The 16,697-nt window shown below is 42.2% G+C and overlaps 1 protein-coding gene across 1 annotated transcript in view; it reads right to left on the bottom strand.

The window, feature by feature from the left end:
* Positions 1-16,697, bottom strand: part of LOC143288467 (dynein axonemal heavy chain 10-like) — a 180,117-nt gene that overhangs the window by 103,084 nt on the left and 60,336 nt on the right. The window contains exons 31-38 of the mRNA XM_076596989.1: positions 14,812-15,035; positions 14,384-14,552; positions 12,142-12,242; positions 10,427-10,610; positions 9,943-10,077; positions 6,542-6,694; positions 5,920-6,108; positions 5,508-5,654 (exon numbers count right to left, since the gene is read on the bottom strand). Coding sequence (XP_076453104.1) covers positions 5,508-5,654; positions 5,920-6,108; positions 6,542-6,694; positions 9,943-10,077; positions 10,427-10,610; positions 12,142-12,242; positions 14,384-14,552; positions 14,812-15,035 — 1,302 coding nt within the window. The remainder of the gene's footprint in view (positions 1-5,507; positions 5,655-5,919; positions 6,109-6,541; positions 6,695-9,942; positions 10,078-10,426; positions 10,611-12,141; positions 12,243-14,383; positions 14,553-14,811; positions 15,036-16,697) is intronic.

Genomic DNA, 16,697 nt, shown 5'->3' on the forward strand with positions numbered 1-16,697 from the left:
ACAAGTAAAAGAAAGTGACAATAAATAAGGAAATTTTCTATCTAAAATTACGTTTAAGTAACATACTTACCGTGACCCAACTAGTGCAGACTCCGGCAGTGGTCTGACATTCCTGTCCTGTGAAAACTACTATCTGCCTATGCGGAGAAAACGAAAGCAACTACGGCCGATAACCTCCCGGAAGTAGGTAACCTCCCCTTTGTCCCGCTAGCTAGCACCCTCTTTTGACGGCAATAGGCCATCACCAGTGCAGTGAGCAGGGAGAACAGGAAGCGGGGAGGACGGGAGGGTCTTAAATTTGGGTCACGGTAAGTATATTATTTAAACGTCATTTTAGACAGAAAATTTCCTTTTAATTACACATACTTAACTGTGACCCAACTAGTGCAGAATAGCGCGACAAGGTGGAGGGTTTGCCTGTTCTACTGTCTGTGTGCTGCGATGGCCTGTTGTGCAACTACCACAGAAGCGATGCCTTTTGAGCCATCATCCCGCAAGCATGCGACGTCTCTCAGGTAGAAGTCGATGAAGGTAGCAGAGTTTTTCCAGTATGCAGCATCCATGATGTCTTGCAGCCGTGTTGAGTGCGCTAAGGCAAGAGAAGAGGACCATGCTCTGACTTCATGTGCTCTGGCTGAGGAGGCATCAAGTCTCAATCCTTCTGTTCTATCGCCAGTGCGCTGCAATGGCCTGTTGTGTGACCACTGCAGAGGCAACACCTCTTGAGCCATCAACCCTAAAGCGATAGATGTCCCTCAAGTAGAATTCGATGAAGGTAGAGTGTACTGTGTCACCTAAGGATATTGGTGCGGGCAAAGAAGACTGAGGTCCGCAGCTGTATTGTGGGAGAGGTCTGTGGACCACAGCTGAGCTGATAAATGTAGCGCAAAGAAAATCGGGTCGGTGTGTTGAATCCACACTTTACTGAGAGCCCTTCGAATCAAAGGAAGGGAAGGAAACACATACCCTATAGGGTTGTCTCACGAGTGCGGTTGAGCGTCAATGCAAGGAGGTGCACATGTGGTTTGATCTGATGATTCCACATCGGTTGTGGGCTGATAGTGGAAGTGGTATATGTGTTTAGAGGAAACTGTGGCATGAGACAGAGGTAGGCCACCTTGTTGGGCTTGCCTTAGGCATGACAGCCAGATCTGTAGAGCTCCTCCATGAGACTGAGAGCTGACAGGCGATAGGCGCTCCCCCCCCCCCCCCCCCCAACCCCCCACTTTTCTGTCGTTGCCAAAAAAGACAGCACTGGCATGTTGCCTATGCATAGAAGGGCAGACATTTGGCAACAAGAGACTTGAGGTCCCTGGCGTCTCTGGGACAGGGCTGTGTAATTGCCCAGGTAGGTACCATCACGAAGGGGCATGCGGAAGGCTTGGTGGCTTCTCTACCTGAGTGTGGCATGTTGGAGCAACCTGCAGAAAGTTTTCGGCAGTCAATGGCTGGGTTGGATCAGGCTGTGGGAGTGCACTTCATGTGCCTTCAGGTCACTGAGTCTCATTCTGTGGTGGAATTCCTAATGGAACAGGGTTTCCATGGGGAAAATTTTTGCTGAAGGTTCTTTAGTGAGAAAGGGGACCAGATCCATGACAGGCCTCTGGCTGTGTGTGGTGCGCACCAAGTCTGGGATGGAGGAAAGTGGCTGTAGATGTGTTGTACTGGCCATTTACATCAAATCACTGATCTGACATACGTTTTCAGTATGGCCAACAGTAAAGTGAGAGCTGTATTATCAGCGGTTTCTGAATTGCAAAGTGAAATCATTAGCAGCTTAGTCTTTCATGAAGGAGTATGTCTCTCAGACTAGAAGTCAAATTGCACTGGGACTTAGTGCTGTAGCCTTGAGGGCTAACTAGCCTTTGGGATCCGTCCCAATGGTGAGTCCAAAGGCCCTCTTGATTGAGGGACTGGGGATGCAACTTGGGCAAAACACTCTCTACTATAAATTGTATAATCATATTCCAGCCCGAATAGTCAGGACAGCAGTTGCCTGCTCTGCTGATCTGATGGTCATTGTCGTACACGACTGATTATCAATACTGGTCCTAGGAGGACACCAGTCAGCATGGGTAAATCAGGAAACAGCTGCTGTGTGCTTGAGGGATGAAGGTGTCCACCATGCAAGTTATGTTGAAATGTAAGGAAGCCGGAAGGAGTTGACGGGGTCTTGTGGTGCAACCATGTGTCTGAAAGACATGGTGCTTGCTTCCGAAGTGAAAACAAAGTCATCCTCTGACAGGCCCTTGACTGGAGGCTGGGATAGCCTGCCTAGGCTAAAAACCCCTGGAAGTGTCTCATTGGAAAGACAGTGCTTGAGAAGGAATGCCCATCTGTAACCACAACAGTGGTTGTGTGTTGAGGCTGAAAGGATCGGGCAGGGAAGACCAAGTGCAGAAAGTGCTCTCGAACGCCAATTGTTTGAGACATCGATGCTGGATCTCTGTTCAAGCAAGGTGATGGGGCAAACTAATGTGCCTGAATGCAGCATCTGCTGTGTTGGTATGAGTTGGCAGAAAGGTACGCCCCTGTGGGTAATGAACGGTTCGTTGTGCTTTGTGAGACGCATCCATCCTCATCAATATGCCTTTTCTCCCAAGTGTAGAGGAAAACAATTATTACCCAGGCCTTCTGCTACTAGTGAGGAGTGGAAGAGATGGACTTAGGGTGATTGTCTCCTGCCCAATGGGCAGTTTTTGGGCCCGCTAAAACTTGGAAAGAATGAGGGCATGTGTGTCCAGAGTTGCACCTCTAAGTTGGACTGCCTCATCCCTCCTTGTACCAGGTTAGGGCATCTCTAGCCCTGTGGGTGATTGTTGTAGGCAAATGAGTTGGGTTGCCTTGTGCCTCCATGCACCAAGAGAGGACATCCTTAGCCCTGTGGGTGGGAAGGGAGTGTGTGTGGGTCCCTAAGGACCAGCCACTACTGATATGCGAAGGAGCATACATTCAGGTGTGAATGAGGCAGTTTTGTCTGTGAGTGCAGTCGTCCTCCGAAAGCAAGGTATGGATGAATTTATGAAAATGAATACATATATGTGCAATGGGATTATAAACTTCCATCAACTCAAGTGATGGTGTCAGGAATATGCCAATGACATGACAAGAGATCTAGTCACGAGAAATAAGCGGCTGTGTAAGCAAACGTGTAGCGTGCACAGATATACCCAAGTGAATGGGTAAGTGTGCATACTCCGTAATGGGAAGGAATCTGTGTATGCACCTATATATAAGAGATGTAAATACGCATATGAATAAAGTGCCAGTATGTAGACACAGAGAGATCTGGGCATGTGAACAGAATGACGCAATTGCAAGTGTGTCTATATTGCGATGTAGGGAATCTCAATGAATAGATGTCAATGAACAGACATAGAAATAAAATTGTACATGCTAATATGAAAGTCGTATGAACCTATCCCGTAAGCGCACACACATGTGTATACCGAGGGATAAGTATACATCAATAAGTGTCAATAGAAATGTGTATAAATATAGCAAGATATGGTATATATATATATATATATATATATATATATATATATACACAAAATTTTTGTTTGTTTGTTTGGTTTTTTTTATATAAGAAATCAAAAAGAATAGAAGGGGAAATACTGTGATTTATTTCCTGTTATTGTGTATAACCGGAAGAGAATGGTAATACGGATGGTTGCCTGCAGAGGACTGTGTGCAAGTGTGGGGGGATGAAGAACCCCAAAGTTCAGTGGCCAATAGCCTGAGAAACAGCAAGAAAGGTGCAGTTGCTATGCAAAGTTGTGTAAAGTCCATGAATGGGCATCAGGACCCCATGAGAAACCGAAAGAAAATATTGTTGGTGGACAGCACGGGGGGCAGGAGTGACGTGCTGTGTCGGCGAAAGTTAACTACAGCTTCAACCGCCGTGGGCATCGTGGACGAGGGGGTGACAAGTCCGTCGGCTTGCCGTGGGATGTGCATCCCCCTGAAGCTGAACGGTGGCCCAACCTCGCGAATAGCTCCTGCGAGAGGACTGACATTCAGCTGTTGTGTGTTGACGGATAAAGGGTTAGACAAGGTCGGCCCGAGCACTGCCGAGAGGCAGGATTGAGTTATTAAGAGGCACTCCAACGTGGAAGTGCCGATATTAGTCTGGGTAACAGCAGAGTTAGGCAATGGGGCAGAAGAATCCAGCACTGCTGAAGTTCAAATGGGGCGTGCACGTACCTGCTCTGTGGGCGAGGGGCGGTGCAGGTGCAAGGTGTGGCATGGGGAAGCAGAGTGGTGCATAATTGCTGCAGCAAGTTAACAATGAGTTGCTGGTTGTTTGGTTGAGCAGCTTGCTGAGACGCCACTAGTGGATGGGAAACTGCAGCAATTGGTGGTGTGGCAGATGGGGTCATCACCGCATAGCTTGGTGGGACCGTGCACGCACCCGCACTGTAGGCGAGGAGCAGTGCCGGTGCAAGGGAAATAACTGTGGTGGTCACCGGCAAGGGTGCCGAAGCAGGGGTTGCATCCCTTGGATCGGGCGCTCCGGACAAGGGGGGGGTGCACGCGTATGGGCAAGCATGTCCCCTAGTGGTCCACCTTCCTCCCTACACCAGGGGAGGGCATCCCTACGCGCCTCGGTCGCCACTGGATCCGAGACAGTCGAGGCATGCCGTGTGGGGGGTCGCGTGATCCGGTGTCACGGCCGCCACCATGGGCGCATCACACATAGGGCCCAGTCTAACGTGCGGATCCGAAACAAGCTGCTTTTTTTTTATTTTTGTGGTGTTGTTTCCCCAAAGGGATTGTGGCACATTCCAATGGTGCAACTGTGGGTATGGGTAAAGAGATAGAGGAGGTCAACTCGTACACTGTCAACTGGCAGGGCCGAGAAAACGCAGATTGCGTCGAGTGCGTTCGCGGATCGATAAAAATGACATTAAAGGCAACACTGACCTGAGTGTGTGGCAACAAACCTCTAGAAGTCACCAGAGGAGGTGTAGGAGGTGGTGGAGGTCTGGAGTCGACCGGAGGGAGCGGAGGAAGTGGAGGAGTCGGCGGGTTGGCGTTGTTGAGAGGGCCAGGAGTAGAAGGCCCAGAGTGTCAGCGAATCGATAGCGATCGTGCCTTAATTTTAGCACGATTGCCCAATCAAGCTACATAATTATGTGACCTGGTTGGAGACATAATTTGATAAAAAAACAAGAACGCCAGAGAATCGACAGACAGGCAGAAAATACAAAAAAACTTAGCCAAATGAAGAGCACAGGAACAGGAGTCATGATGGCTGCCGGAAAAAGAGGACGCTAGCTAGCAGGACAAAGGGGAGGTTACCTACTTCCGGGAGGTTATCGGCCGTAGTTGCTTTCATTTTCTCTGCATTGGTGGATAGTAGTTTGCACAGGACAGGAATGTCAGACCCCTGCCAGAGTCTGCACTAGTTGGGTCACGGTTAAGTATGTGTAATTAAACAGACAAAATCAAGGGGAGCATGAAACTTAACTCTCAATCTTCAAAATGTAGTTGCATTATCTGACCTCATTTAGATCTGGAGACCCACGCTTCAGCTCTCCTGCCATGACCAGAACGGACTTCAGGGCACGCAGACCAAAGTCATAGTGGTACTGCTTGGACAGCTGCTCCTTGGCCAGCTTGTACAGCACTGTCATCTTCTTGGCCAGCACCTAATCAGTACAAGTATCAAACACAGGTAAAGTACGGTCAAGACACATGAAATACTGGTAATCTATGAATACTAAAGAGAAAACAAAGAAGAAATTTGCGCACTTTGATGCAACGAAGTACTCCAACATGGCTAAATTTTCTTTTCAATAATAATACTGTAAGTAAACAGCAAAAACTAGAAGAAATCTCTAAGGAACATAGCAAAAGTTGAACACATGCACAAAAATAAGAGGGATAAGATCCAAGCAACAAAACAAAATGAACCTTGGCCAGGAGGAATCCCTCAGAGAACAGCATGATTTCACATATCTGTTGCAGGTCAGGCACAATCACCACCACAGGGCGGAACAAGGCTTTCACAGACTCTGGCAGCTCTGTTCTGCCAGCATAGCCAGGGTTCATGGTGATGAAGATTCCCACACGGCTGTCCATGTCGATTTCTGCACCTTCAAACTGCAATATGCATCAGTCACCAGTGTCAGGTAAGGATGCTCAATATATAATTTTATTCATACATCTGAACGCAAGCTGAGTACAAATCATGCAAATATCATACTGGTGAACAGGTGTTTGTCTAAAATCTTTGTAACTGATTAAAAGTGAGGTGGGCAGATCTTGTTCAGTGACATGTTGTTGTTTTTTTTATTGCAGGCAATGCTTTGTTAATGGGAAAGAAAAAAGCCTCGGTAGAAAATGAACAAATTCATGGAAAACTGTTATGACGCTTGGCATATTATTCTGTTGGCCAGATTTGTTGCAAATGCAAACATGGCTTTGACAACAACAAAAAAAAAAAAAAAAAAAAAAAAAACCCATAAAGGAAGAACAACAAAACCTGAACAGCAAAATTATTTTTGAAAAACAAAAGAGAAAAAAAGCAACTAACATGGAATCTTTTCAAGTTGAGGATGAGTGCATTCTGGATGGTTTTCAGCTGTGTGGAGATGACGGACAGCACTGACACATCAATACGGTTGAACTCATCAAAACAACCCCATGCACCACACTGGCACAGGCCTGAGAAAATCTTTCCAACAGCCTGCAACACACGGAAAGTGAAGTCATTCTTTGGAAGCTAGTAAAGCATAACAGGTAATATGTCTACAAAAACAATAAAAACTTTTCCTGCATATAAGCAGCGATGGTTGTAGAAGTGACAGAAGTTGTACAGATGTTATCTGCTCACTGCCCCTTGTTGACTCCCTTCTCTCCTACTTCCCTCCATCCACACTTCACACTCTTTCTGTGTTGGTGTCACAGCCAACCACTTCTTCCATTCTCCCCCTTCATCCACGGTTATTGAGGTCACTGAGTGCTCATGGCCAGATCAGAGAAAGTAAGGGTATGGGCAGTATGCCCACAAGACCAAATTAGAATTTTTCTTCTTCTAGCAATAGTCCAACTCTTTCATCACCCCTCTCCACCTCCTCCCACCCCATCCCTCACCACTGTCTCCTGCTCAGTGTCCATGTGAGTTGGGATCTGTGGGAACGGTCAGGTAGGGTTAAGACAGTGTGAGCCAAAGCAGTATGTGTGGTCCATCCCCACTCATTTTGAATTCGTCAGCTTGACTTAATCCAATCGGTTCAATGGGTTAATGATTAAGCACAGATTGTGTTTGGAGGAAAGAATAAAACTGGCATTCACACATGGCCCTTTCTCCTCCTTCTGAAGAAACTGAGGATCCTGAGAATGTATTACAAACAAGGGAATCTTGACAGACCCTGTCTAATGCTTTTTTGGCAACTGGTTTTCTGACTGTCAGTGCATCATCAGTGGAACTGTGATGCTGTTTTACAAGAATGCTGAGTGACCCATTAACTGGTGACTGGTATGGTATTACAGAGTTAAATGAAAACCAAAAATGTGTTTGATGCAAAAATCAATGACTCGTATGAGGGTACATCCAGTTTGTCTGTGAACTGATTTGCTTTTGAAGTGGCTGAAAAAAGGAAATAAAGTAAACATTTCAATTTAGCCACTAAATGGCTAGGGTCTTTGTGTATCCTCCCCCATCCCTTTCCCTACTATCTCCTTCTCTCTGTCTGTCTCTTCTTCGCTCGAGACTAATTGACTGTCGTTGGCAGGAATGGTCAAGCCATATCCAGGATAGTAATCGTTTTGATTTTTATGGACAGATTAACTTGATACATATGGTACCAGTTTATTTGGCTATGAATATGGATCGACATTTAAAATGTATCATGGCAAAGTTTAGAATTGGAATTTCTGATTTGTTTATGCATTATTACCGTTACAGGCAACATAAAGATAGTGACTTTATTTGCCCTTTATGTAAACGTTCGACAGAGAATGAACTCCACTTTGTACTTTGTTGTCCTGTGTTAAGTGATCTTAGAAATCAGCTGATATCTTCAAAATTTCATAGGCAGCCCTCCTTATTCACACTGTATTTGCTTATGTCATCCACTAAGGAACACGTTAATAAACAGCTAGCAATTTACTTGTATAAAGCCTTAAAGATTAGAAGTACAATATGCAGTTGAGTGTGTGCTGGTTTTGCGCTTTTTTGTTATTCTGTGTGAATAAGACTAAATGCAGATAATGACTGTTTTCCTCATTTTCAGGTTACAACTGTGTTATGTTACATATCTGAATATATTACCTCTGTAATGTTTGTTTACACCACCCCTTCATGAGGGGCCCTGGCCTATACTGAATAAAACATCCGTATCCGTATGCGTATCTTAAGGTTTGCATTTTTGTTACAAGTTGGGTATCATGTTTGGTTCAAATGGTTAAAGTGGTAAAGTTTAAAACACTGTGTCACTGGTCACAATGTCTTTACCATTTTTTCTGTGACTTGTCGTTTGTTGAATTAAGTATTGATGAAATGCAAGCATTCTTTTATTATACTGCATCAGAAGCAACATAGAACTGTGTTACAGCTGAATAGATTGTTTTGTTTTGCAATTTATACAGTCAGTTTTTGTTGTTTGACCAATGTCAAGTGATGGTGAGATTAAGGTAAACAGATAGGCTAGCTCTACTGACTCTGTTCTCATGTATGTGCCTTGGCTGCTCCACTGAACTGGTTATAGGAGGTAGATTTTATTTGGTGTTTATTTTTCTGATGCAGTGTACTTTTATGTTAGTGGGATACTTTGTTTAGACAAAGTGGTAACAGGTTCAGACATAGTGGAAATACACACAATTGTATTCTGATTTGTGTGATTTGGTAAAGTGAGAGCTAAGTCAGTGTGTTGTGCATAATGAGTTTCAGTTTCAGTAGCTCAAGGAGGCGTCACTGCGTTTGGACAAATCCATATACGCTACACCACATCTGCCAAGCAGATGCCTGACCAGCAGCGTAACCCAACGCGCTTAGTCAGGCCTTGAGAAAAAAAAAAAAAAAAAATATATATATATATATATATAGATAGATATATAAGCTTACATAAATAAATAAATAATAATAATTATGATATAAAAAAAAGGTAGTAGTAATGAAAATAATGATAAAATAATAATAATAATAAATAAACAATTAAATAAATAAGACAACAATGATGATAAATAAGCAAATAAATATAAAACATGAAGACACATTCACACATACACCCACACATGCATAACAGATATGCCCCAAAAACGCAGTTTCACAGATATGAAAGCACAGTCAAATATATATAAACGTACATGAGCTCCAACACACACACACACACACACACACACACACACACACCACAAATTACCCTGCACCTCCTCTACCCCCTCCACACACTCATTTCTAGTCTATGTATCGCAGCTTCCACGGCACACACACACACACACACACACACACACACACAAACACGCACACGCACACACACACACAGATGAACGCTTATGAATACTAGTTAACTGATCATTAGCAGTGGTTAAGCTATGTGCAGCTTCCTATAGTTATATATTTCCTTCACAAATATGCACTGTTGGACACTGAATGAATCTACTGGTGAGAGGTCTAGGTTACTAGCAATTTGATTTGGCCTAAGGTATTGATATTTGTTATATTGGCCTTTCATGACATAATGTCTAGTGTAATTTATGATATCGTGTTTGACTTATACTTTTGTGTGTTATTCTAGGTATGCTGCTTACTGCTTATTGTATGGTTCTGTAACATTAAAATCACTCCATACAATCCTATTCAGAACCTGTACCTACCCATCCTATTTCATCCACCATCACCACCCCCTTTTTCACACACCAACAGAAAAATGATGATGATAATGACAATGATGATGATGATGACAACAGATGGCCATCAGTAGTGGTGATCACCTTGTAGTCCATGCCCTCCCCACAGTTGGTGACGACACACAGCAGACCCAGGGCCTTGGCCAGGTCCTTGGTGGTCTCTGTCTTCCCTGTGCCAGCAGGGCCTGCAGGGGCCCCTCCCAGCTGCATGGACAGTGCCTGCAGCAACAGTCCACCAACATTCAGTGAACTACCTCACTGACAACATTCCACTTACAAATACTATTCTGACAACAATATTCATACATCATAAATAATGTTTATAAATGCGCACCTCTTAAGTTTTTGGCACTGAAGGAACAGGCTGGTGGAATACTATATTAGGCAAAGAATGCCCAACTGAACAGCAAAAGAAAAATAAGATTCAATTTATGTGTTCTTCATTTAGAGAAGCAGAGTCCTTGCAGCAGAACAGAAGTGTTTTGTGAGAGAGTAGACAGAAAGCAGATTTTAGAGATAAATCCAGCAGAACTACTTCAACAGCTGAAAGGCAAAGAAAACCATGTACCTGAGTGAGGGTGAGGTAGATCCTGTCAGTGAGGGGGGTGATCACCAGACGCCCGTTCAGCCCCATGTACTCATAGCCGTAGCCAAAAGTACCTGTGCACTGGCAGATCACCAGTTCATCGGGTTCCTTTTCCCAGTAGAACCTCAGCTGACTCTCCCACTCAAACTCCCGAGCGTCCATCACACTGAAGATACAACAGTCATTTACACTAACAGCATGCCTCAACACTACTATTTGCAAACTAGAACTTGTAGAAGCATGTGTGACAACTGAACACAAATTGTGAACAACTAAACAACACAGTTCATATAAAATATTTGCATAGTATATAATAAACAAACTGTTTCCTTTTAACAGAATTTTTCCTTTCAGCCAGAAATCCTCACATCACACAATTAAATGATTATGTTACTGTGAATCTTGCCAAAGAGGTAATCACCAGGCAGAAAAATTATATTCTGAAATGAGTAAGACACCAACTGAGATCATATTGAACTTACTAATCTTTGTGCCAAAGATTTGTTTCATTAACCCTTTCACTTCCAGAACTATATGTGATTTTTGCAAAATAATCACCAACCTCTAAAAAAAAATTTATTATTTAAGATTATGCTCAAAAGTATATAAAAGTATATGTTTTCTTGAAGGAAAATGAATGGAGAATATAATCATAATAACTGCAATGTTGACAGGATGAGATAACTCCCAATTAGGGGAAGATAATACACAGATTATTTTGGAAAAAATTCAAGTTTGTTTATTTTATAAGTGGAAATACTGCTAAAATATCAGTAAATGTATTAGACACAACAACCAAATGCAATTATGTTGTTTCCTGCACTATCATGTTGTTTTAAACATGAACACTATACATAAATAGTCACCCCGCACCATCTCCAACCCAAACACCCACAAACACTATCACACAATATTACAACACAAATATTCACTGTAAACAATATTTCAGCTTGAAGCCTTAATCTGGAGGGCTTCATAGTAGATGAAAACCCCAAAATGAAGACTCCACAACAAAATATTGGTTTTTTTCTATACCACCTTCTGACACGACCCCACCCTCTTCCTTTGGATGTACCTTGTAGCATGTAATCATCACCAGGATAACCAGAATCACTTCAGCTGATAAACAACATCATCATTTTCGCTTTCTATCATATTTTCATAGTTGCTATTGTTGACATTGAGCAGTAAATCAAACAAAATTCTAGCCACCTCTTCTGTACTGTACATTCTGGCAGCTATGTTGACATGCTCAACAGCTTTCTGCTTTATAAAATGCAAAAAAATACATTAAAATCAAGCCAAAACTGGCTAAGAAATTGTTTCAAACACTCATCAAGGCTGTCGCCATTTGCAAGGGAGGTAAGCGTATGCAATTGAGTAAATGGACATTTGATTATGCAGTTACCCCTAAACAGCTGCTATATCCATGGTTGGATGTGAAAGGCTTCACACTGTTTCAGTGCCTGTATTGTTGGTGTGTGTGTGTGTGTGTTTGGTGTGTGTGTGTGTGTGTGTGTCTGCGTGTGTGTGTGTATGAGTGTGGTGTCTGTGTCTATGTGTGTGTGTGTGTGTGTGTGTGTCTGTGTGTGTCCAACACTGAATTAATAGTAAATCAATACAAAATATGACTGTCGAGCTGTATGTCCACCCACTGCTCCATGCTGGCAGTGTGGGCAACTGTGATGAGTACGTACCTGTCTCTCACAAAGCCATCGATGATGTCTCTGGCGTGAACATCGATGATCAGCACTGTGTTGTATTTGGATCTGTCATTCTTGGACAGGGGAGAACGAACCTGTACAATACCAACCATTACAATTATGACTGTGTACTGTACTGTCACAGTACCAGTACCTCTTTTTCATTTATATAGTTTCTTTGTTCATTTGCTTCTGGTGCATGTCCTAATCTCTGCTTACTCAGACAAATGGTCAGAATGCTCAAGTACTGGATGTTTCCAAAGCTAAGGAGAGGCTTGAGCATACAGCAGCTAAAGCTTAAAGAAAATAAATTTTCAGAAAAGATTTCAGGAATATACATTCTGAAAAATCAAAATATATTTTAATCAGAAAAAAATCTTTTCACTTAAAGTCAAAATTGAATGACAAGCAAATATTTAATCTATTCCGTACACAAGATGTCAGCTGACATCCCACATAAAGTGCTTCCCAAATGCCTATAAGACATCCCTGACATCCTGCATCTATTCTGATTTTTCCTCAATTGGAGTTTGGTTCAATGAACATAAACAGACTCTGGAAAGTTAGTTTGATGTGTCTGGATTTTTAAAATACTATTTAAATGAGCATACATTATGTGGAAAACCAGTTTCTTCTCAATTATGATATGCTAACTGGACCACATGAATCCTGTGTGAAAGTGGGGTTTGCCTTATAATTATATGCAAAAAAGACATGGGAAACTTTGTCCAGCAAAGACAGGTATAATTATGGAAATGCATCTCTCTTGTCTGATGATTTGTTTGAACAAGAAGGTGATGACAACATCAGTGACAAACATGACACTTGTTCAGTCCATTTTCCAATAAGACAACATTTTAAAGAGGGGGCAGTACGACAGCTTGAAGTGGGAAGGGGGGGAAAAAGGGAGAGGAATGGTGTCAAAGGGTGTGGAAGAGGGAATGGCTGTGGACGTCAGTGAACTGTCCTTTCACTAAACACTGCCAAGAATGGACAACAGTCAATAATCAAGGATTTTCATGAAACCCAGGGCTGACAGACAAGGGGTGAGAAACACACATTCTTATTTTTCCATGCTTTTCATCACTGATCAAATGACTGACTTATCTGCAAAGGAGGCAAAATGGATGCACAGCAGACGCTTTAATCGGCCCAGTTGCAACCTGAAGTGAGTGAGTGCCATGAAAAAACTTCCCCCTCTAAAGGGGAATTCCCTCAGGTGTCAGAAACCTTTACTGCTGAGTTTCTGAGAGCATGGACTTTTTATGTTGACTGAACCCACATTTGTCATTGTTGAGACAGTTATCCACTTACAAACCTACAAGAGTTGTGATTGTTATTATAAACTTTTTACCTGTTTTATTTTCTTCGACAAGTATAATCTGACAACAAGCCAGTTATTTCCAGCTGAAATTTGCTTGTTTTCTTCTTTATTTTCCTTTACAAAAATGTTTATTTTCTTTCTGTATCATCTATAGTTTTTGTGCTAGAATTTTTTTTTAAATCATGAATCCTCAAAAATCCTTGGCAAGGGGAGAGCACTTTTTTAAACAAAATTCACTGGAACTGAACAGATTAACCACTTGACTGCTGCTGATGGGTATACTCATCGATGAGGGACTGTCGCCTCACTGAGATAAGACAGCTTATTGGTCAGAGCATCAATGATCAATCTGTATTTGCACTTCCTCCTCTTGGGACTGCATTACTTTCATTCAGTAAAATGAAGCACACCACTGAAAAGTACACTTCAAATACTCATCTCATTTCATGAAGGTTCAGCCATCAATGTGATAAAATCTATTATCATATCACTGTGAAAGCCAGTGTTTGGAGAGTAGGTGAGCTGACTGGGTGTGTATGTGAGTGAGTGAGTTATTTATTATCTATGGTGTTTCTTCTAAATTAATTAATTTATCTATTTATTCATTTCACTATTTAATCAATGTGTTATAAGACATGTTTCCTTATGTAGTCTACATTAATGTTATTCATAAAGCTATTGTAATGCATATTTATCTTTAAAAATTTTTGTGTGATTGTGCTGAACACATGATTAGTTTAACTTATTATTTTAGTGTCCAAGACATGTGATTTTTCTAACCTGGTTGATATCAATTTCATTACTTTAGTTATTGTGTTGCATATTTTCATGAATTTTAATGATCTAAAAGTGAGTGTGTTCTTTGTGTTTGAAGTTATATGTACTCAAGCAACACAGATATGCAGTTCTCACCTTCACAACGAGATCATCAATCTGTTTATGCAGCTTCTTGGCGTAGTCCTTGAGGGCTGTCTTGGCGCCCTTCTTCACCTTGCGGAACACATCCTCCACCTCCCACGTCCACCACACCTGGTTGCCAGCCAGACACACCATGCCCTGGTACTCCAGCATCCAATCCACTCTGTCCACAGGACACACAACACAAACAGGCCTGCTTGTACAGGGAGTGACAGAACAAACTGAATGAATTATATAATCACTTCGTCCCAGTGCTGCTGAACTGTTAAGAGATCAGAATGAATATGTACTCTGTTCTTTACATTTTCAACATGACAAAAGATCCTGGCTTTAATCCTGTCTGTCATTATCTTTGAAGAAAAAGATAACTAAACAGCATTCAATATTGTGAGATTTTTAAAAATGTATGTAGATGTACTGACCGGGACTTTTCATAGCTGTAAAAGAAGATGGCCTCTTTGGTGATGAGTCTGTTGGTCCTCCTCATTTCCTCCAAAACGCTGGTCATCCAGTCCTCCACTCGCCCCTCTGCTGCAATGTTGGTTCTGAACTCCATCACCTCTCCTTCTGCGGACTTCATGCCTGTAGCCAGCATCTCTCCATTGGGGCCTTTCACAAACACCAGGGAGGCAATGTTGTCGTACATCTGAAAGGGAAACACACACAGCTCTAGTTACTGTAACCAATGTTGTCATACATCTGAAAGGGAAACACACACAACTCTAGTTACTGTAACCAATGTTGTACATCTGAAAGGGAAACACACACAGCTCTAGTTACTGTAACCAATGTTGTCGTACATCTGAAAGGGAAACACACACAGCTCTAGTTACTGTAACCAATGTTGTCGTACATCTGAAAGGGAAACACACACAGCTCTAGTTACTGTAACCAATGTTGTCGTACATCTGAAAGGGAAACACACACAGCTCTAGTTACTGTAACCAATGTTGTCGTACATCTGAAAGGGAAACACACACAGCTCTAGTTACTGTAACCAATGTTGTCGTACATCTGAAAGGGAAACACACACAGCTCTTGTTACTGTAACCAAAGTCATTGCACATATCAAATGGAAACACTTGTCACTTGTTACTGTAGCAAAATTTGCTTGGAAGAATATAACAATTTTAGATACAACACTTTAACCTTTCCCGTACGTCGTGGGTGTGAAATCACCCAGACAAGTGTTTTTGCTCTGTAACTCAAGTAATATTGAAGCCACTTCCACATAATTTCATGACTTTGTCCATAATATAGTTTACTACATATCCACTGAACATTATTTTCTTTTATACATAAACAAAGAAGTTATTAATCAATTAATGTCCCAGTACGTCGTGGGTGTGACGACACCCATACTCCCAAAGAATAAACCTTGCACGCCGTACGTCGTGGGTGTGGAGCCACCCATGCAAAGCTTGCGCCACGCGTTGTCGACGTGACGTCACTTGGGCTCGCTACAGAGAGAGATCAGAGTGACCTTGTCTTTTGTTGATCGTATCCCGGTTCAAGTCTGCGGTAAGTTTTACTCTAAAGTTGTAACTAATTTCAGAAAACAATATTTATTGCACTAGATATCTTCAACAATATTGAATGAACTGTTTTTCTTGTAGAGAATGATCGGGAGCAACTGATTGATAGCTTTTTATCTAGTTGGAATTAAAGTGCCTTTCTAAGAACTGGATATTTTTGTAAGTCTGAAATCAACTGATCTAAAATCTAGTTGATATAGAAATTTTATTCTTATCCTAATCTGTTCTATTTTATATGCCTACACGCTATATATAAGCCTTTCCATGCACACACACACACACACACACACACACACTGCACACACACACACACACACTGTCTCTTTGTCTCTCTCTATGTCTGTTGCTCTTTACGTCCGTCTGTCTGTCTCTCTCAAACATGCAATAATATTCACATGTAAACACGCAGATACACGCACATTCATGCAGCCACCTGTGCATAGCTATACAGTCTGCTATTTGCCTCAAGCAGCACCGCGCGTGGGCTAAAAAATATCAGCACTGGCTAGGGATAGCCTTGACCGAAAGAGGATGGGCGTGTAGCCGCTAAAAAAAAAACAAAACCAACAACAAAAACAACACACACACACACACACACACACACAAAAAACAAAAACAAAAACAAAAAAACCGTTTTTTGTAAGTAACAACACTCTCTTCTCACGGGCAAAACTTATTCACAATGCGCCTGGTCAAGCACTGGAGTAAATAGCCTACACGCACAAGTGGAAACTGCGCATGCAAGTCTGCTGAAGAAAAGTTAAATTTGCTTT

The sequence above is a fragment of the Babylonia areolata genome, chromosome 12, assembly GCF_041734735.1.
Source record: "Babylonia areolata isolate BAREFJ2019XMU chromosome 12, ASM4173473v1, whole genome shotgun sequence".
Taxonomy (NCBI): domain Eukaryota; kingdom Metazoa; phylum Mollusca; class Gastropoda; order Neogastropoda; family Buccinidae; genus Babylonia; species Babylonia areolata.